Source organism: Acanthopagrus latus, chromosome 15, assembly GCF_904848185.1.
Source record: "Acanthopagrus latus isolate v.2019 chromosome 15, fAcaLat1.1, whole genome shotgun sequence".
Lineage (NCBI taxonomy): Eukaryota > Metazoa > Chordata > Actinopteri > Spariformes > Sparidae > Acanthopagrus > Acanthopagrus latus.
Genome location: NC_051053.1, coordinates 4,098,964 through 4,119,638, shown reverse-complemented (window position 1 = coordinate 4,119,638; position 20,675 = coordinate 4,098,964). Strand labels below are relative to the sequence as shown.

At 41.8% G+C, this 20,675-nt stretch overlaps 2 protein-coding genes across 5 annotated transcripts in view; both read right to left on the bottom strand.

Moving 5' to 3' along the window:
* Positions 1-1,687: 1,687 nt before the first annotated feature.
* On the bottom strand, positions 1,688-7,510 carry LOC119033937 (dickkopf-related protein 1-like). 3 transcript variants are annotated; one of them, XM_037124558.1, is made up of 5 exons: positions 4,043-7,510; positions 3,123-3,397; positions 2,860-3,004; positions 2,583-2,711; positions 1,688-2,476 (listed from the first exon to the last, which is right to left on the bottom strand). In XM_037124558.1, the coding sequence occupies exons 2-5, from the start codon at positions 3,336-3,338 to the stop codon at positions 2,211-2,213; spliced, it is 756 nt and encodes a 251-aa protein (XP_036980453.1). In that variant the 5' UTR covers positions 3,339-3,397; positions 4,043-7,510; the 3' UTR covers positions 1,688-2,210. The 3 variants fall into 3 exon arrangements, with proteins under 3 accessions (XP_036980453.1, XP_036980454.1, XP_036980455.1); XM_037124559.1 differs by having other exon boundaries at positions 3,123-3,362; XM_037124560.1 differs by having other exon boundaries at positions 3,123-3,357.
* Positions 7,511-7,649: 139 nt separating this feature from the next.
* Positions 7,650-20,675, bottom strand: part of LOC119033936 (cGMP-dependent protein kinase 1) — a 92,385-nt gene continuing 79,359 nt past the window's right edge. For both annotated transcript variants that reach the window (XM_037124556.1, XM_037124555.1), the window contains exons 8-18: positions 18,695-18,760; positions 16,572-16,646; positions 11,647-11,743; positions 11,389-11,528; positions 10,447-10,536; positions 9,917-10,058; positions 9,299-9,462; positions 8,325-8,447; positions 8,158-8,220; positions 7,993-8,059; positions 7,650-7,883 (exon numbers count right to left, since the gene is read on the bottom strand). In XM_037124556.1, the coding sequence (XP_036980451.1) occupies positions 7,785-7,883; positions 7,993-8,059; positions 8,158-8,220; positions 8,325-8,447; positions 9,299-9,462; positions 9,917-10,058; positions 10,447-10,536; positions 11,389-11,528; positions 11,647-11,743; positions 16,572-16,646; positions 18,695-18,760 (1,126 nt within the window). In that variant the 3' untranslated portion in view covers positions 7,650-7,784. The remainder of the gene's footprint in view (positions 7,884-7,992; positions 8,060-8,157; positions 8,221-8,324; positions 8,448-9,298; positions 9,463-9,916; positions 10,059-10,446; positions 10,537-11,388; positions 11,529-11,646; positions 11,744-16,571; positions 16,647-18,694; positions 18,761-20,675) is intronic.

Sequence of the window (20,675 nt, the reverse complement as noted above, 5' to 3'; positions counted from 1 at the left end):
GTGTAAATGAACATGTTAGCTTTGTAGTTTTGCAGGTAGGGAAGTAGGGAACTTTCTTTGTAGAGTGATCGTTTGTCGTTGAGTCTCATTCCCAGTTCGTCAAACGCCAACGCTTTGGGTCAGTATTCAGCCCAAAATTCAGTCCTAAAGCTTACAGAATTACCTTCCCTAATTTTAATTTTTTCATCTTTATAAAGCTTTTCAAAATCTTTAACTATAAGGTACCTAAAAAAAGAATCGCAGTGGAATAAAATGCTCAGTGTTTCCCTCTTAAATGTAGTGAAGTTCAGGTATTGAGTAGCATAAAATGGATATGTTCGAGAGTATAACTACCGCAGAATTATACAGCACTTGACGAAATGACCCTCTGAAATGATCTTCTGTGTTATACCTCGTGAGTAAACCTCGCCTTGTTTTCCCGCAAATTAACGTCTCTGGACGTGAACAGATGAAGAGGTTATCTGGCTCGGTCAGACTTCAAGAGTGTCTCGCATTCCTTTTGATCTGACGCCAGAATCGAGCAGAAAGTACACTAATTTCCTCGCCATCTTTTAATCTAAACAGGTGTAATTACAGGAACCCAGGTGTATTTGGGAGGATTAATACCCTACACACTAGAGCACAACACCATTGCACAACAGCAAGGAAACGGGGTGTGCTAATGCTATTGGAGAGAATCATGATTCTTTTCTTTTTTCTTTTTTTTTTTGAATTGCATCACACATACACACACACACTCCGAGTGCTGCGGTGCACCTCATTTCATGAATCCTTGTGCAGATTGAGTAAGATGAAGTAATTAGAGGCTTTAGTTTGGATAGCTAGCTATCTGCTCTGCTGCACATGAAGGCAGGGAAGTTGTAATTAGAAACTAGCCAGCAACACCAAAGGGTTAGGTGGCTAACAGTCGGCCAGGACACACACACTTTGTTATTACCTCTTTGCAGTTATCATTTGATATAGCAGCATCCTGTCCTGTTTTCATGTTCGTTTGATGACATAGTGCCGAAGGACCATCCTCTGGCAGGATGTGGCCTGTCGAGGCTCCAGTAATGACTCATTAAAGTTGTATGTTTGTTCTAAGTATGCTTTCTCTAAGTGTGTGTGTGTGCGTGTGTGTGTGTGTGCGCGCGCGCCTGTGCTTATTTTTTGTGTGTGCAATGAGTTTGAGAGGCTTATCTGGGCCAAATATTTAAACCATCCACTGGGTCTCAGCCACTGATTTGTGAGAACAGGGCTACGAGATGATTGTTCAAATGACTCTTGCTTTCCAGAAGAGGATGGCTGACACTTATCCAGAAATGCTTCCCACCCATAACAACTGTTAAGTGAATTTTTTTGGCTAAATGATTTAGACCTGCTGAGCTGCTGCTGGTCATGAAAAAAACCTCACTGACATCATTAGGCAAAGGACATTTCTCCTGGTTTTTTTACACAGTAGGTCAGAATTACCAAAAATGAGCAGCAGAAAGAAGGAGTGAGTTATCACATGACTTTAATAAAACAAATATATCAGATTTTCTATATATAACATTTTCTTATAAAACTATATATGTGTGTGTGTTTATATATATATATATATATATATATATATATATATATATATATATATATATATATATATATATATATATATATATATATATATACATAGACACATTTACATATATATATATACATAGACACATTTACAATGCATGCAGCACCATGTCTTTATAATACTGGTGTTGACAGAATTCAATAGCTCAATTAAGTGCCACCTCCAGGATAATATTTACAATACAGTAATTTACTGCAATAACCGAGGCTTGAAGTTCCATAAAAAGAGAAACAAAACAGCTCTGCCATTACCGACGACATGAATCGATCTTCCCAAGACGTCTGAAATGTCACTTCTTTACTTCCGACTCCTCATCTACTGATGGGGAATCGGATCAGTCCATCTTGCACTGTTGCATCCCTCTGGGCGGATCACTTTTCCAGGAATCATGTCGACCCTTCCGGGTGCTGTCTGTGTCAGCAACTTTGGCAGGAAAGAATGACTTAGGTGTTGGGTGTCTGATGTGTGTGTGTGTGTCAGCATCTCAGGTGTATGCAAGGCTGGTGTTTGTCAGTGTATGTGACTGGTTTGTTGGTTTGCTGAGTGTGTGTCTTGTGTTAATAGTGTGTGAGGGTGTTTATCTGTCTCTGTGTGTGTCCACGCATTTGTGTCAGCGTCTCTGACAGGTGTGTAGGTTCCGGGCTGCTGTCCTGCTGACACTGTGGTCCCGCTCTCCTTTCTCTGGTCGGCAGGCCATGCCTTCACCACAGTCGCAGCGCTGGAACAGCTCCAAGCCGTGAGTGCCTTTTCTGCGGTGGCGAGTGCACACCTGGCCCTCCGTCAGCACGGGCTTACAGATGCGAGACCAGAAGTGTCTGGCGCAGCAAAGACCCTCAGAGCAGTCTGCAGATCTCAGGCATGTGTCCCCTTCCTGGCCTGTAGATAGAGGTGAGAGAGGGATGAGAATGTAGCACACGACACAGACTCATCTGAGCAAATCTTGAACCTAATCAAGCCCGATGATTCTCCACAGGACGCTCACCTTTCGCAGCAGTGGTCTGATGGCCGTTGGGAGGCTTCTTGGCGGGATGCTCGCTGGTGTTGTTGTGTTTATGCACACCAGGGAGGATGGATGCATCTGTACCATCAATGTCATTCGCCTGGCACACACCTGGAAATGTGAAAAGAGATACATCATTTAGGGTTTGTTGTCACCCAAAGCAGAGGCAATGATAAAGCGCTCAGACATGCAAGACAGAACGACCACAAGAGAAGCTATCAAAACATGTTCCAAAGGCCGGTGGACCATGAATGCTCACCATTGCTGCAGCGGTTTCCTGCACAACACATGGAGTCCCGTGCGCACCGCTTCCGGCTCTTACGGCAGGGTATGCAGGCGCCTCGGGCATCGTTGCAAAACTCATCCGCTGCACAGTCTTCATCCTCCGTGCACACACCTGACTGCTATAGTTTGAAAACAAAAGAAGCGTGTCATACAAGTGTCGCGATACAAAATGTCAAACTTACTTAAGCGCAACTTCTTCCATGGCGCAACGGAGCGACTTTTACGCACGGGATTTACCTGCAAGGTATCCACGGGTATTTTGTGTCCCATTCCTCCGGAGGGAGAGGTGCGCGGACTCGGGCTGACAGTGTCGGAGCCTTTGCTCCCCGAAGCACCGGGCAAGTTCTTGATGGCGTTGGAGTTCATGAGGACCGTCCCCGCGTAAACGTCCCCGAGGTATCTTAACAGCGTGAGATACACAGCCAAGAAGCGACGCGCTGACGGAATCTGCATGATTCTCCTGTTTTATCTGCTGCGCTGCAAACACACAGATAAAGGGGGGAAAAAAATCCCTGCAGAAAATGACTAAAATGGAAGTCCAGTAGCGGGCCTTGAATCCTGAAATCCCCAAAAGTTTTCCAGAGAAGTTTCGGCACGATGCTCTCGAAGCTTCTTTGCCTCGCAGTCCCGGGATGATCTCTTTATACATGTGGACCTGTTTGTCTTCCCGCCCCTCGCCGTGCACAACAAAGGCGGAGGGGTGGAATTTCAAAGAGAGCCCCACTGTACGGAAATGGCCATCTAAACTCCGCGCGCAGCACTGCATTTCACAATGTTTGTGTAATGATAATGACCCGCGAGGTCTGACTGCGCATCACTCAAGTGACGCACCGGGTAAATAACGTTTATCCACAGCGCTTAATGAATTAAGTTTATACAAAACACTTTTTTTTTTTTTCATGAAAAACATAGAGCCGGTGCTTTATTTACATTCCTCTGATATACCCCAGTTATGTCAAGGTCTGCAAGCAGCATTTGGAAACTCTTATAATAAAGCTACGGTATGATAAAACAAGGGTTTTCCCATCAAACGGATACGAATATCCTTCGCACAAATATGGATTCTGTCCGTCTCTCATCTGTTCATAGACTTTATTTGAATGAATATCAAAGTGTCACAAAACACCGCCGCACGTTTCCTTTGGTGAATGACTCACTTTGTAACTTCACTAGTTGCGTGAGGCTGCGTTACTGAAAGCTGCTTGGTTATTCCGGCTCCTCTTGACATTCGAGGAGCACAGCTGCCCTTTGGCTGTGTGTGTGAAGACGTGATTGAAGTCACTTGCGTCGATTAACCACTTCATTTGATCCCTCTGATTGCAAAGGGGGTGCAATTATCCTCCAAAGTGTGCTTGATTACACCAGCGGCGGACATCAATGTGTGGGATATGCGGGACCATTAAGGGGTGTGAAAAGTTTACAGAATTAATGGACTTCCGTGGCGAGGCCTTGCAGGGCCGACTGGCACTTTGAGATTAAAGGCGGCTCTGATCTGCGCGCTGCTCTCTGACCTCTCCGGGCTTCTCCAAACAAAAAGTGTCCCGAAACCCCCTCCGATGGACTTCTCTCCTCACGTTCTGTTCCTCAAGTTTGCGAGCGTCCGCTCTGCTGACAGAAGCTCGCAGGTGCACAAGATGCAGACGAGCGTCTCTGCTTGTTCGCCTTGGCGCTCGGACGTCATCTGCTGGTCACGCCGCACGGTGGGGACGCGTGTGTGAGGGAGAGAGCACCTGACGAACACGACGCGGCACTGTGCGCGTTTCAGTTGCAGCGTATCTTTTGAAGTGGAGCTTTTATCTCCACTTAAGTAAATGTCAGTGCTGCTGAGGTGAGCGCCTTTGATGCACTTTGATCCCCTTTGATCTCGCTGAAGTGTCACCCTGTTGTTACGGCTGAAGCCGGTCCCCCTGTCCCCACAAACAGATCTGTTGTGCGGAATAACACCGAGACCAGAGAAGCTGAATCATCTCCACTTAAAACTAAGTGGCTGAGACTAACTCTCAGGCCTGATTATTAGATCTCAGGCAACCTTGAAAAAGACAGTTCATATCAGACCGGGGCCAGTTGGCTCGTGAGAGAGAGTCAGTCTTACCTGCAGCTCCCTCCTGTGGCAGCAAACTGTAAGTAAGTAAGTAAGTAAATAAGTAAATAAACTCTTCACCTCAAGTCAAGCTGAGCTGTTTTTGCAAATAACTAAGAGACAAACACCACCACTCAAAAGTATTGTTTTTACTCTATAATTTTAAAAATCTTACATGTGGCACTCTGCAAAATCAATGTACAGCAGAAGAAACAACAGAACACAAGGCAAACATTGGGTAACATCGCAGAAGGCAAGATCAATATATGACTCAAAGAACAGTGGTTTGTAAAGTTATGGCATACATAAGGCTCTGCGATGAACATAACCTGCCCTTAATACAGCAAAATACTTATGGTATGCCTACGGGAGTAAGATTTCTTCTAAGTCTTAGCTCTCCATCAATGATTTATGTGATATAAATGTAAGCGCGTCAGCCTGTTTGGCTTCCTGGGCACAAAATTAGATTTTAAATGATGGTCAGTGCTATGATACCATCGAAGATTGTCAACAAGAGTTTTGTTTTTGTGTTTGTGAAATGTTCAAAACTGCAAATCATTCGTGCCATCTCTCAATGCTCAGATTTCCAGTGACAGATGGTCCCTCTGAGCTTTGATTTATTGGCCAGCTGTGGTGGACTTAACGAGACCATAATAGATATTTGGAGAAAAGCATGTCATTGCAGTCATATCAGGAATGATAGATTGTATCTTAAATGTTCCTGTGAGATAAATCAACAGGGGGAAAACAGGAAATTCATTTCACATACAGCTTTGTCAGCCATCAAATGACTAGAAATTCTCTTTCCACAGTGATTAATGTGTTTATTAGATATAACAAAGGATGAGAAGCAGCCATCTAAGAGGACACATACGTTTTTTGAGGTGTATATGTGTTCATGCAGCATTGAAAAGGACTTTTTATGTTGATGTTAATTTTGTATGCCATTCATTTAAGGCACTTACATTTCTTCTGATTTTCTGCTCTGACTTTTGGACATGAGAGAGTGATGAGCTGGGTGAAAGACTGTGGTGCTAAGTTGTGAGTTTCTCAAAATGGTATCTCGTTGTTTTTTGTTTGTTTTTTTTATGTTCACCGTGAGGAGACATTTAAAAGTTCATGATAAGACTATGTTAGAGGTCCAATTTGTAAGAATTCATGACTCATCAAATACTGATGCTTCAGGATGGCAGCCGACCTGACCCGACTTCATCAGATATTGGTGCTTTGAAACCCCAAGCGTCAATATTGGACAAGTTGTGAAAATCAAAGCATCAGAATTTGACAAGTTGGGAATGAGACTCAAAAGTCAACATTCTTACGAACTGTATCTTAAAGTCAAGACTGTTTTGAGCTCTGTGAACATGGTACATGTTGCCTCCAAATAAGAGGACTGGATGATCTTAACATGGTTAAACCCGTTTAAAAACCACAAGAATACCACATTGTAACATGTGCTAAGTGTGCTAACATTTAGCACATTGTAACATGTTACAAATGATATCAAACAAATTTTCACTCAAGTTTACAAATTGACACAATTTTCCAATTATCTAAAGAAGGAAGTCAAGTACATTACAAAGAAATCAAGCACAAAAAAAAATCACTATACAAAAACAATAACCAGTACTGTCATCTCACTGACGCTTATTATAATTTATCAATAACAGCACCAAAGACATTGAAACCATGTTCACAGTTGTGTCAGAAGAGCTATACAGGAGCCAACAGCGGACGAGGCATTTGGGCGATTTGAAAATGAAGAGTATGTAGGTAGAGAAGCATTCATATGCGTGATTAAAAGCATTTTAAAGAACAAAAAACAAGTGTGACTTCATTTTACTGTGGACTAAAATGAGCTTTAACTGCGGATTTTCTCAGTTAATGGTCTTAAGTGCATAATGACACATTGCTTCATGGAAATACTAGCTGACATTTCATGTGTGTCGGTGTGTGATCCGTTAGAGTTTAAGCAGGGCACTTACTGTAAAAGAGTCGCGTCTCTTTCCACTGAATGCACAGTGTTTGTGCTTTTCAAGGTTACCGTGTATAAAGTGTACTAAGTATTTGAATTAGCCCAGCTGTGTTCATGTGTGAGCGTGTGACTTGTAAATTCAAATACTCATGTACTGTACATGCTGTATGCCATATGAACGTTAAACAAGAAGAAAAATCATCGACATTCAGGTTAGTCTTGAGCACTTGATACCAGTTTAACTTGCAAACTGTAGTATGTAGATCTCTGGAGAGTTTCAGAGATTGCAGCAAGCAGCCGCATGTCAAAACTCGGGGAGCAACTGCGGTGACATCTTTCAAAGTCCATCAAATATTGCGGAGAAACAAACAAAGATAATCAATCATCAGCCTCCTCTCTTTGAGCGGTCCATCACCACATTTCTCTTATTTGTCCTATTAAACATTCATCCACCCACCAAACATCTCTCCCTGTTACACAGGCAAACCTGGCTCCATTATCAGCCTCTGTTTGTTTGTGTGTGTATGTGTGTATCCCTGCACTTTCTTTCCCTTGCCTTTAGAGCCAAGTGTAAGACAACACTGACGAAGTGCTACAGCAGTCCCACAATAAATGCTTGATCCAGAGCCACAGTGAAATAAAGGCATATCGGTGACCCAGAGGGTTTGCCATCTATCCATTTATCTTCTTTTCCATATGCTCGCTTTCCTTTTTTTTTAGCAGTTTTTTTTTTGTTTTGTTTTGTTTTGTTTTGTTTTGTTTTTACACACAGCCATGTCCTCATGATGGCCTCTAAGCCAGCAAAAGAAGAGTTTCTTTTGGTTTTAAGAGGGAGAGGAGGACTTCAAAAATCAACGTCCCAGCCGGAGTTGTCATCGGGAGGTGGGTCCTCGTTGTCTTCTGGGAAGCTGTCAAAGTTACTTGTATCGACTGCTGATGTGACCTGGTAGAGAGGCAGAAAAATAGGTAACGGTGAATGGGTTTTGAGCATGAGATTGACACAAAATATAATAATAGAGAAAGGAGTAAAGCTTTCAGCAGGGTGCACTTACATTAGGGATAATAGGAGGCGTCAATGTTCCCTTCTTCAAGCCCTCCCAGTTAAAGCCCTCAAACCATCTAAAAGAGAAAGCAGCACCAGTTGGTCAATGCAAAATGACATTTTACAGTGGGAAAATGAACAAATACGCATTATATTCATTCAAAGACATGCTCACTTGTGCTTTTGGATGTCTTTGACACCATTTTTCAAGTTTCCCAGTCGTTCAGAAGGATTATCCCTGCAATTGACACACAAACACACAGACAAAAAAAACAAAAACATGATGAATCAGCATCCAGACCACCTCAATGTGCTTAAACATCAGACAGCACCAACACTCACCTGCATAGCTTTTTGATTAGATTGGCAGCATTTTTGGTAATTTTCTTTGGAAATTCAATCATGTCGATGCCTCTCAGGATGATGTTGTAGGTTTTCATTGGATCAGGCCCAGAGAATGGAGGGCTGCATAATAGAGGCACAGATATTAGTGTGGAAGAACTGAAATAAGTGATTGTGTTAAACTGCATACAAACAGACTAAGACACTTTCAAAAGATTTCTTTGTTGTGTATGGTAGCATATTCCATAAAAACTTAAAGGGGAATCCCAGTATTTTTAAACCTGGGCCATACATTTACATGATTGGATGTATAAATGATTGGATGTATAAAAGTTTTGTAGTCGTTGTCACAGATAGCCTCAGCTGGTAGTCGCGACACAGCTGCATTGGCTATAACATAATCCCTTCAAAGGAACTCTGACCGTCAAAGTTACGTCCATTAAAAGTCTTATTATAATTTTACAGTTAAACAATAAAATCTAATTCGTTATCAGAATAAACAAGTCTTGTTCGTGGAGAACGGAAATACATTCTTGCTGGCAGTTCCTTGAGGTAAACTCAAAACTCCTCTCTCCAGCTCTGACTGTGTTTCCACCATCATCTTCTTGCAATAACTCACATCACACAAGATTTCCATGTGCTTCCCACTGAACAAGATTTGTGTTTTTGGCAACACATCTCATTATTCAACAAAAATGTCTCTCTTTGAAGGAGTGTAATGCTTTCAGACACTTAACAACCTCAGTGGCAAAAACAAGCACTTTTAGTAGACGTAATGTTGACAGTCAGAGTTGCCCTTAAGGATTAAGTTGCAGCCATTGCAGCCGAGGCAATCTGCTGGTCTAATTCCAAAACTTTTGACAAGTATGACTCACTGACACACCCACACATGTAAATTTAGGGCCGTGGTTTAAAAATACCACAATTCACTTTTATGATATTAGTTTTATGGACATGCCCAGGCTTGTGTGTACCTGCCAGTTAAGAGCTCAAACATTAGGATTCCTAGAGACCAGTAGTCAGCTGAGATGTCGTGACCCTTGTTCAGAATGATCTCTGGTGCTACATACTCCGGCGTCCCACAGAAGGTCCACGTCTTCTTGCCAAACCCGATCTTCTTGGCAAAACCAAAGTCGACCTAAAGAAATACCAATATTTTTTTTCCTCAGTCAGATAAATTAAATTAGAATTCTATTTCATCTTTATTGGGGGTACATATTAATTGTTATAGTGAAATCATCTAAATCTTTTCAATATCACAACTCTTCGCTTGATGCTTTGCATAGTGGATAGAGAGAGCTGAGCAGCTGGTTGCTGCTCTGCCAAGAGCTATAAACTGGTTTCTTTTTGAGGAGGGAATGGCAGCACCCCAAGACACACAGAACCTGACTTGACCTCAATTTTTATATAATATAATAATACTTGAATGTACAGCTGACACAGGGCAAGTGTTCACATTTCATTTGATTCCATCAATGTAACACCACAGAAAGAGGAGATCTGACATTTTTTCCATCATTTCTAATCTTCAGCAAAGACACTGTTGTTATGTTTGAGTTTTTTGGGGTGGTAAGCCCTTCCTGGTATCTTACCAGTTTGGCATAGCCCCTGTGGTCCAGTATAAGGTTTTCTGGCTTGAGGTCTCTATAGATGATTCCTTTGGAATGCAGGTAGGCGAAGGCTTCGACCACACAAGCTGTGTAGAACCTGGTGGTTGAGTCCTCAAATGAGCCCCTGGAAACACAGCAGGATGTAGATCTGTGAACTGTGTGGTATCTAACTGTATTCATCTGGCAGAAACCAACCGCCAGGTTTGCTCTGTGTAGGCTTCCAATGAAAAATGTGCCTGAATTATTAAATAAAGAAAACAAACTCTTTCCCAGCAATTATCTCTGAAAATCACCAGATCTGAAGGGCTGTTATATATAATATAACTGAAAAGCTGACATTGTACTGCTCCAAAATTCACTTGGTGATGTAAACTTGTTACTGATGTCAAATAGCCACATATTTTATTGTGATAAATCAAAAACCCTGACAGAAACATAGTTGGAAATCTTGCAAATGTACTTACTCTTAAACTAATACAGTTCAGATACTAACCTGGTGAAATAAAACTTACCGGTCTCGAAGAATGGTCCACAGCTCTCCTCCTAAACAAGCTTCCATCAACATGTAGAGGTACTTGCTGTCCTTGAATGTTCTATAGAGTCTGAACACACAAAAGTGGATTTTATTGCAAATAGCTTTTAATAAACGCAAATATATCTGATGAAAATCTGGCTGGAGAAGTGCAACTGATACCTGTGGGTGTTGATATTACAAAATTCAAAGAAAAGCTGAAAGATACTCATACAAAATGACATCTGACACCTTTATATACTCGCAATCCATCAATATTTTAAACTACATGTTGATGCCTGCTTTGTATGAATGAATTGGTCAACCATCACCTCTTCTGATGAAAATCTGACATGAGTTGTTCATAGGTGAGGTAATATATTAATATAATTCACATTGCATTTAGTCAGATTCACAATCTTCCTTTCTAATTTTCTGACGTATCAAAAATGCAACATTAGCGTGAATAAAAAGACAGGGTTCTTAAACGTTCTTGGAAACATTTAGGATAACGTAATCACACAACTCAACAAAATATATGACATGTGGTTGGGTGTCATTTTTGAACATTTTAATGCGGAAATGTTACATGTTATACCTTTAATATTCAAACTGATATATGTTCTGACTGTGATGCCTGCAAAGTAAGGCCTGCCACAAAGTAATAAGAAGCACAGCATTCAAAGGTTCTTTTGGAATTGGGGCTGTACCTACCACATCCGAATGATTGAGAGAAAAGTTTATTTGCGACTTGAGGCAACAACGTCTACAGCATTTGAGAGGGTGTGTGGACCTCCATATATTTAGACATAGAGAGAGGCTCCATAGAGAAAACTTTGCTGATCATGACCTTCTGGTTCTGCAGTAATGAAGTACTGAACTGTCTGACATGGCATACACAGTATTTGTACTGCGTTTCAGTGAAGCTCTTTAGAAGATGTACCTAACAATGAAGTCAGAGTGGGCCTCCTGCATGATGAGTTTCTCTGAACGAATGTGCTCCTGCTGTCTTGTGTCCACAATGTGCCTCTTCTTCAGTATTTTCATGGCGAAGGTTTTGTTCTCATCACTCTTGAGCTGAACCTGTAATGCAGAGGAATCAAGGTCAGCCTGCGCAATAACCTGCACTGTCTGGGAGCCAACTGTAAAGATGTCAAAAAGAAATCATTCATGTTACAGTCACAGTAGAGTTCTCCCTTACCAACTCGACGCGCCCGAAGCCACCGACACCCAGAGTGTCGATGATGTTGAAGTCAGCCAGGTTGAGATTGAAGAAAAACGCGTTCTCTGCTTCATACCTGTGGTGCCGGGAAAAAGGGAAAAAAAGACAGAATGGGAACAGGATTAGAGATGAGATGAAGGATGAAAGACGAGATAATCCACTTCCAACAGCCTGAGACAAAATTTCCGTCTCTCCTTCAGCTCATTTGTTTGCAAATCTTAGAGGATTTGACTCATAGTAATCTACTGAGGATGTTATTGAGGATGTGGAGTGTATAAATGTGAACCTGTGAACAGGATGTGTTTGAGTTTCGTCCTCTGGTAAACCACTTTGACCTCTCTTTGAATGGAGACTGTTCTGTCCCCATTCTTGATGGGAAAGAACAAAGACGGGACATCCGACACATGAGCTGCTCGCTGCTCAGCTGGCTCTGAAGACATGCTTTGGCTCTGCCACCGAACACCCTGAAATGCCATTGCAGACCAGCACACGCTGGCAGCCAAGATTGTTTCCACGTGTCCATGCCTTATCCCCAGATGCCCCGTGTCTTCTCTGGATATTGTTTGATCCAGACAGAGTTTCATCAGCTCAGTCTCTGGATCACTGGACTTAGGACAGACCTGAGACTGAGGCAGCCCTATCTGGGTCACTATGAACAGACCACCACCTCAGCGTCAGGCCTTTTCTCACACAAAAATAGTACAGCCGTGTGCCAATAGCAGACATTTAACAATATTTTTTTTAGGATAGATGATGTGTTTACATAAGTTATGAATCTCCCTTCATGGAGCAGCAGGGATTAAGTTTATTTACCTAGAGTTCTAGCTTCAAATACAGTAACTAAAAAGAAAGAGACTCTTATTTTTGCTTCATCTTAAGCTTATTGGGCCATCTGACATGTGGAAATCCGTCAGATTGAGACAGCTCAGTTACACTGCAATAAAACAATAAAACCTTTTCCGTGAGCTACATACCAGTGGGCACAGTGTTGGCACAGTGTTGGCACATGTTGGCACGTTACTGAGTACTGTGTTTCTCAGAAACACATGAGGTTACCAGGACAGTCAATGTTTATGTTGATGTTCCTGTGTACAGTCACTGCTATTTGCATAGAAGATTCACAGGTGATCCTATGATCTGAGTCTCCCCGCCCTTCTTCTGGATGCCGGCCCAGGGAACACACCAAATCCCAAAATGCTCTCCGCTTAACAAAAGGACAGAAACTTGTAACTGAGAGCACATGAATTACTGTGAGAGGATTAATGATAATGTCAGTGTGACCTACACGTGCATTGACTTAAACCCCCACTCCAGAAAAAGTTGGGACATTCTAACATGTATGAATAAAAGAGTGTGATAACTTGCTAATCCTTTCTGACACACAGTATACACAATTGAAAACAATACAAAGACAATATATTTAATCTTTTTTCTCACAGTCAATAATTTTTGAAAATATGCGCTTATACTGAATTTGATGCAAGCAACAAAAAACACCTTTTTGGAACATTCCACCAGTAAACAAGTTTTTGTCACCACATAATGCAACTGTAAATTGTCCCAAGATCTCCTACTAAGTATCCAATTGTGTAAAACTTACAAATGCTGAAACAAGGTGTTCCCTTGCCAAAATATCCAGTGGTTTCTCAGTGACAATTGTGGAAATTCATGTCACTTACTGCTTACGTAGCAGTGCTTGAGATCAGTCTTGTCTAGGTCTCACAAGGTATTGAATAATTGTTTGCAACACATTTTACTTAGTGTCTATGGGGAGACAAGAGTCACAGAGAAACCTGGTTTGTCAAGGTTTTATGTGAACATAGATTTTGTAAATTTTGTTTCATTGTAAAGCATTGTGGGATCTTAGTCTTGAATTAACCTCAATGTCTTGGTCTTGTCTTAGTCTCAATACACGCAATACTGACTTGTTCTTGGTTTTGGGGGTGTTGACTACAACACTGGAACATAGACTATGACAAATCCTACTGTGAACCTATCACTGGTTTAAAGAAGTGTTGACTGTCAACATTTCCTTTTTTCATTATTTTTTGGTTTAAGTTCTACAGTAAAGAGTTGTGCTGTGCACATGAAGTGTTATGCTCCCGTTAATGAAGGAGTTTTGATAATGAATCTAGGGATTGAGGAGTTGATTTTACACCATGCAGGGTTTAAAGTTTAAAAGTAATAGTACAATTTGGCCAACAGATGGCATCGTTGCACCATTAGAATTCTCAGTGTAAGGCTGGGACACTGCTAGAAAAACTCTCAGACTTTCAAGGCTGAGCCTAGAAATTAGCTTATTGTGTTAAGCAGGCAATGGAAGAATGAGCGATTACATTCTACTCTGTGCAAATTATATATTCTTCCTCAAGCCATGAAATCAGCTGGTGGAGTACTTCAAGGAATTGTAATCAAAAGATTTGTTTCAGAAATAAACACTTCCTGTCGCTCTGTGCCTCAACCAATGATACACAGACTTTCTGGCAGTCGATAAATAGTGGATACAGAGGACAACTCTTGTGTGTGTCAATGGCTTAAGCACCAGTTGGAATATGATACTGGCGAGCAACCCCAGTGGAACGCAAATCATATATTTACCTTAAATAGAAGCCTGAACCACGATATTGAATGAAAACTAACACGGAGCGCAGCTGCATTTGATGCTGTAATGTAACACTCATTAGTTTCCCAGTACAGTGTATTTTGAGGCCCCTTATATGAGGCTGACATGGCATGTTACTTCTTCCTGTCCAATCCATGACTATCACTGCAAGACAAAGTGTTCCAATGCGGGTCAAGCAGCCCCCCAGTGGGTGATAATCTGTATCAATGAACGGATGAGATCATAGAAAATGATGCAATCCCCATGTGTCTATGTGTGTGAGAGTGTAAATGTAAGAGTGTGTGTGTGAACCATTATCTTAATTTTCTCTGCTCTGCTTCCTCTGGTCAAGCCTGACTCGAGGGAGGGGACAGCATCTCTGACCTTAAAGCTGACTCTCATTAAATTGCACTATCATCCATCAGTAATTCCTGCTGATTGATCTCCGACACCTGCTCAACAGACAGGGGACATGCTGAGTCATACTGGGACATATATTCACATCTCTCTGGCATCATAGAGTGTTTACTTGTAGGATGAATAGCAGCAAGTGGAAAGTCATACTCAACACAATGCATCTCAAGCTTAATAAATGTAGATTGAGATTGATTGAATACAATTTGAATGAAAAATCTAGGGACTTCATGGTGCACTTAAATACACCTCATAAACTCTGAAATCTACATCATTTTGCAAGTTATATGTGGGTGCCAACAGCAACTTCATGGTGTATTCAAGTACAGAACTCTCTACTTGAAACAGGAACATTTCTATTGTTTTTTTGTTTTTTTTATTTCTTTGTTGAAATACGTAGGCCTACATCTGTCATTACTTTTTACTCTTTAACTACAGTATTTTTATAATTAGTTGGCTGGTTGAAGGCCTCTAGAAATAGAACTGCATTTAAGACACCTAAGTATGCTCCTGTTAACAGATTCTCACTTCAACCCACCCCCCCAAAAATGTTCTAATCTAGTTGTATGCATGCGTAACATGTATAATCAAGCTACTTTGTGTAGTGTGAAGCTCCTCCTGTAAAGAAACAAGAAACAGCTTGGTAAAATAAAAACAAAAAAGTACACATATAGCTCACAGCAGGGAGCAGGTGTTTGAGGAAAAGACCTGTCAGCCTCACACAGAGCAGCTGTAGTTTGCTGTACAGTTACAGTAGTGCTGTTAGCAGCTCATCCACTGTGACCAATTAGAGATAGTTTCCATCACCGTGGGATTCCGACTCAGGCTTTCCTCTCTAAGAAACAAATGTGTTCTGCTGGGCAGGGCAGACAACACGCACAGCATGCGGAGATACCTTAATCAGGGTGAAAAGGGCTTTGATGTGACAGATTTCAGTGCGCAGAGGGAGAGAGTGGCTTTATTTAAAGTTCTGGTGAGAAGAGCGCTGGTGATAATGTGACAAATTATGGCCATGCAAAAGTTTGATTTCTTGCTCATTTGCATTAAAACATTTGCCTGGGGATGGGAAAAATGGGACTGTGAATGCACACTGCAGGTCTCTTTCTATCGCACACATCTGTTGGTAGAGCAATTATCAGTGGTGGTGAGCTCTTAGAGGCAGCTGGCCAGGTCGGAATGCCAGAGGCAAGCTGTCGGGCTCCCACCATATCACCCATCTTCCAGTACAGTAACTGGTGTTATGCTCTGCTCTCTGCTGACATCGACTTGCCAAAGATGACTGGCGCTCGTGGCAGTCAGCCAAAGCATCAGGCAGAAGCCTAGTCCACTTCGTCACCAGCCTTGTCCTCCCCCTGTCTCTCCTTTCTCCATCCATCCATCCACATGTCTCTTTTATTTTAAGAGGCATTAAACTGGCCCTCTCTCTCTGTCTGTCTTTCTCTCTCTTACTATTGTCACACTGTCATTACCAGTGTCTTGTTTCTCCTCTCCTTGACTCACAATATAGCACTGAGCGAGCCAGATATCAGATTACACCAGTGCGTGGCTGCCTGAACCCCAAGATGCCCAACTCAGTGCTGTAAGTCTCCTATAGTGCTATTCTCTTGTTTCCATAGCGACGAAAAATAGAGTACATATTAATTCCTCCGGAAATAGGCCAGAAGGCAGAGGCTATGACCTCCGCCTTCTGGCCGGCCACATGGGCATTGTCTTGTGATGTAACAGACAATGCATTAACAGCTGGGCAAGAGCATTTCTTAATGAAATGTCACAGCTGGCGGGCAGTCACGGTGTGGTTTAAGGTCACTGAGATGGAAAAATATATTTGCAAAATTCATTGATGTATTCTAATTAATTAATGCATACTAATACACTTTAAATGTCTTACTTGGCTTTGGCATCAGCATCCTCGTGGCCTTTACTGGACACATCCTCCAGACCTCCAATCAGGTGTTTGAATGAACTGCAAAACAGGGGGAAATGTTAAAACAGCACATGAGGAAACTTTTCTGACGCTTATTTTGTTTAGGATTTCCATAATCAAAGTCATACACATGAGAGAATTGTTAGAGGAGTTAAAGCCGTTTGTACTGTACACTGCAGGCAATCCGTAGAAGAAGCTGGTACAATATATGGCCAGACTGCCATAAAAAACGGTGCCAGTTACTATTAAATATTCATCAGTCTGCTTTTAGAGGCAAAAATAAATAAATAAAAAAAACACTGAGTACAGACGAGAAGACAGATCTACTCCAAAGAGGTGTAAAAAAGTGTGCTATCAGACGGGGGCTGAGTGGGAATTTTCGAGACAAAGGTGAAGGCTGCGCATAAATCTTCTGAAGAATGATCATAGAATTGAAAGCACACTGTGAATACACTCAGTGCACAAAGTGATAATCAAAAACGTAAAATCCAAATGAAAATGTTTTCTGCTCTTTTAGTATAATTTTAGCAGTCTTATTAGTACGTAATAGTATGAGTATTCTAATAGTATGAGTGTGAGTATGGAGGAGATTAACGATAATGATGAGATGCTGGATAATGACAAGCTACATAATACATCTTCTTATTTATTTTGCATCATCATTTGCACTAAATTGTCTCCTGTTTTCATCGTACTGTTTTGTTGTTATGTGGAGTGTCCTTGACTGTTTTGAAAGGTGCCTTTAAACAAAATGCATTATTATCATTTTTATTATTATCAACTCGATGAAATAAAATCCTCATAACACTCCTGGGGAGGTGTGGCACATGAGAAATATAACTATGCTTCGGCTCATTTCTCTGTGAAGTATGGCTGCGAACAACACCAAACATCCTGGAAGAACAACTATGTGAGACAGTTTTCATACAAAGCTCGTCAAGCTGTCAGCTGGAAGAGGTAATAATCCATCTGCGGTTCTCTCCTGTTGAGACCGTAATGCCTGTGAGCTGGGTCTGTTTCCAAGCGGAGCTTTTCCTTAAATGCTTGGCTGCCTACAGTGTCTATTGTACTGAGTCGGTGACTCCCTGCTGCTTGTTTTTATTCCCGTCTCTTTCCAACTGTCTCGATGTCCTCCCTTTCTCCTCCTTTCCACCTCTGTGTGGTTCTGTTTAAATGCATCACACAGGTATGGACACACAGAATAATTGAATATTAACAACCTGGAATCTGCACCAGAACTGGTCTGTCACATGATGTGTTAGTTCTGTGGGCTGTGACAGCATTAGCTTTATGACAAGCAGAGTGAAAGGCAGTGGTAATCACCTTTGATGGGTGACTCACTCACTATCCCCTCTACTAGCTCTGACCATGGCCCATTTGTGCCTCATGTGTACCCCGAGGCAAGAGGGAGGCCCTGGGTAAGCCGATACTAGCATGTACCATCCTCCTCCCCACGCCCTTATCCATCTGCCTCTCTATTCTTACCACATGACTTCATGCCATAGACGAAGATGGAATCAATTCCTTTAGTACAATGTTCCCGTAAAAAATGTTAAAGTGAAACATAGTGATAGTCAGCCATGTTCTTGCAATAAAAGCAAAGCAGCAATTTTTTGAGACAAGCTTGGTTTAAAGGGAAACATGGAGCTAAAAGACGTCTGGATTTGGGCTTAATAATCTCACTGGAAAAAACAGCCATTCCTGCATAAATCAGGCATAAAGTAGAGCATGCACTGAATATATGGAGAGTGAGTCCTCGGGGGGTCCTGGGGTCTTCCCTATCTGAATCTCCAAGCTATTATACCCAAATAAAGGCTAAAAAGCAGCTAAATAGTAACCTTAAGGAAAAAATGTGTGCCATGTTCATCCACGGAAGTTTAGCAGTGGATTCATACGGATGTATGAGTTAAGGAAGCAGTTTGTCCTCGTCACGCCATAATGAGTAAAGAAGAATTTCTGGGCTAGTTTTACTTGGCTGCCCATGACAGACATTCATTCATTAATTCATTGGCTGAATGGGCTGCTTTTTTAATTCTACAGGGGAAAAGAGGATTATTATGTTGGGAATTATTTTCGTTGATACTCACTCTCTATCGATGACTAAGCAGGTGACCGCCTCTGCTGCAATGACACTGGCCGTCCTGATGTCCTCCCTGGATAAAAATATCACACAGCACAATCAGGAACAAAAGCAGAATGAGCACATTTGATCCAATAATCACAAAGTTATATTCATTTTAAATGCTTCATGGGAGCTGTGATGATGGAAACAGTCATAACCTGCACACCAGTTATGTCTTATTCAACTCCATTCACTCCATAAACGGCACTGACGCACAGTGAAATCATCATCCTCAACAGGCACCACACATCACCGCATGAGTGGCATTACTCTTTATTATATTTGACATCACGTTCATCTTCCTCCGACGATGGTGCCTCTTCAGAGGAGTCGCCCCAGTCGCACAAATCCTCAGAGTCTGTATCCCAGGAATCCATCCTTCACTGTGAATAATTTTTGTGTGCACAGAGTCCCACAGCGATAAGCTCTAGCTCTGAACCAGCAGGGTGCCCAGGGCAACCCTTCAACAAAAGACACTCCTGTTGTACTTGGATATAAATCTCCCAACCAGATGTCATGTAATCCACTTTGACACAGACTAAAATATTACAAAAAGACAAAAAAGACTTCTGGGGTTGTCCCATAAGAAGATTATTTTATGTCCAATATTTTTAAGAACGGAAAAAGGATCTGATACTTTGGATGGAAGTCATATCCTGATGTGTAGCAAATAAAGAGCGAAACCAGCCTCTGTCCTGGTGAGTCGATTCAATTTAGCTCAAGTGCAAACAGCAACTGACAATCACCCTCTGTGTCTGATCTGAACTCACACATGCGGCAACCTATTTCAATGAGCTGAGGTGATAATTCCCCCCTCATGCTATGTCAACTCCCTCTGCCTTCCCTCTTCCAAACACACAAATGCAAGCCTCCCTCCACACACACACACACACACACACACACACAGTGCTCGACTCTTTCTGCTGACCCGTTTAATAAAGGTCACAGCTGGTGGGGGAACAACAAATTTTGAAAGGTGAGGACTGGAGAGGAGAGGAGAGCAGAGGAGAGGAAGGCAGTGTTTATCACGAGCATGGGATTTATTAACAGATGACTATTGGGGCCCTCTAGCTAGCATAGCACATACAGCATTTCAGCATTCACCTCCCATAAGCTGCTTTGACCTGCATCCATGCTCTTCACACAATACTCTGGCACTGAACACTGCTCCACCTGTTCTTCTGCTCAGCCACTAAAACATTCAATACCATTTACATAAGAACACTCATATTGATATACCATAGTTTAGCATTAATAACCAGGTTAACGGATGAAAGATGAACCAATGAACACACCAATTGTTACACCTTGTTAGTTAAGGTCAGTAGAAATGAATTCCCTAATGGTACAATCAAGGAGAAAAAGAAGACATTTTTTGGATTTGTGTGATTAATAAAGCATCAAGCATAAAAGACCCTCATCGGTTTAATGTGATGATTATTCAGATATTCAGAAGATGAATAGGGAGACAAGTTTCACTGTCGATGGATGCAGTGCCAGCTGTGAATTTGCCACAATCCACCAGCTGCAGAGTTACATTTCAAAAGCCCCCCCCCCCCCCGACATTTTACCTGCCTCTGTTGAGATCTTGAAGTCATGCATACAAGGAATCAGATAGTAGATATTCATTCAAAATGTTGAGTCATCATTAGTCAATAATTCAAGAATGCCAAAGACTTAACCTAGCAATCTCAATTAACTCATTCTAGGTTGCTTTGGTGCCAGCTATAGTTACTGGTGGTAATATGGAGCGCTGTTTAATACTACAGGTTGTAGAATTCTGGGGACAGCAAATCAAATTTTTGTTGTTTTAATAAAGGAGGAATAGCTGTCTTTTTCCATCATTCTGTGAGCAATTGTGATCTGGCAAGGCACAATGAAAGGAGGTGGCTATGTCTCTAAGAGAGTTCGAGGAGTGCAGCCTGTAGCCTGCAGCTCTTCATCTA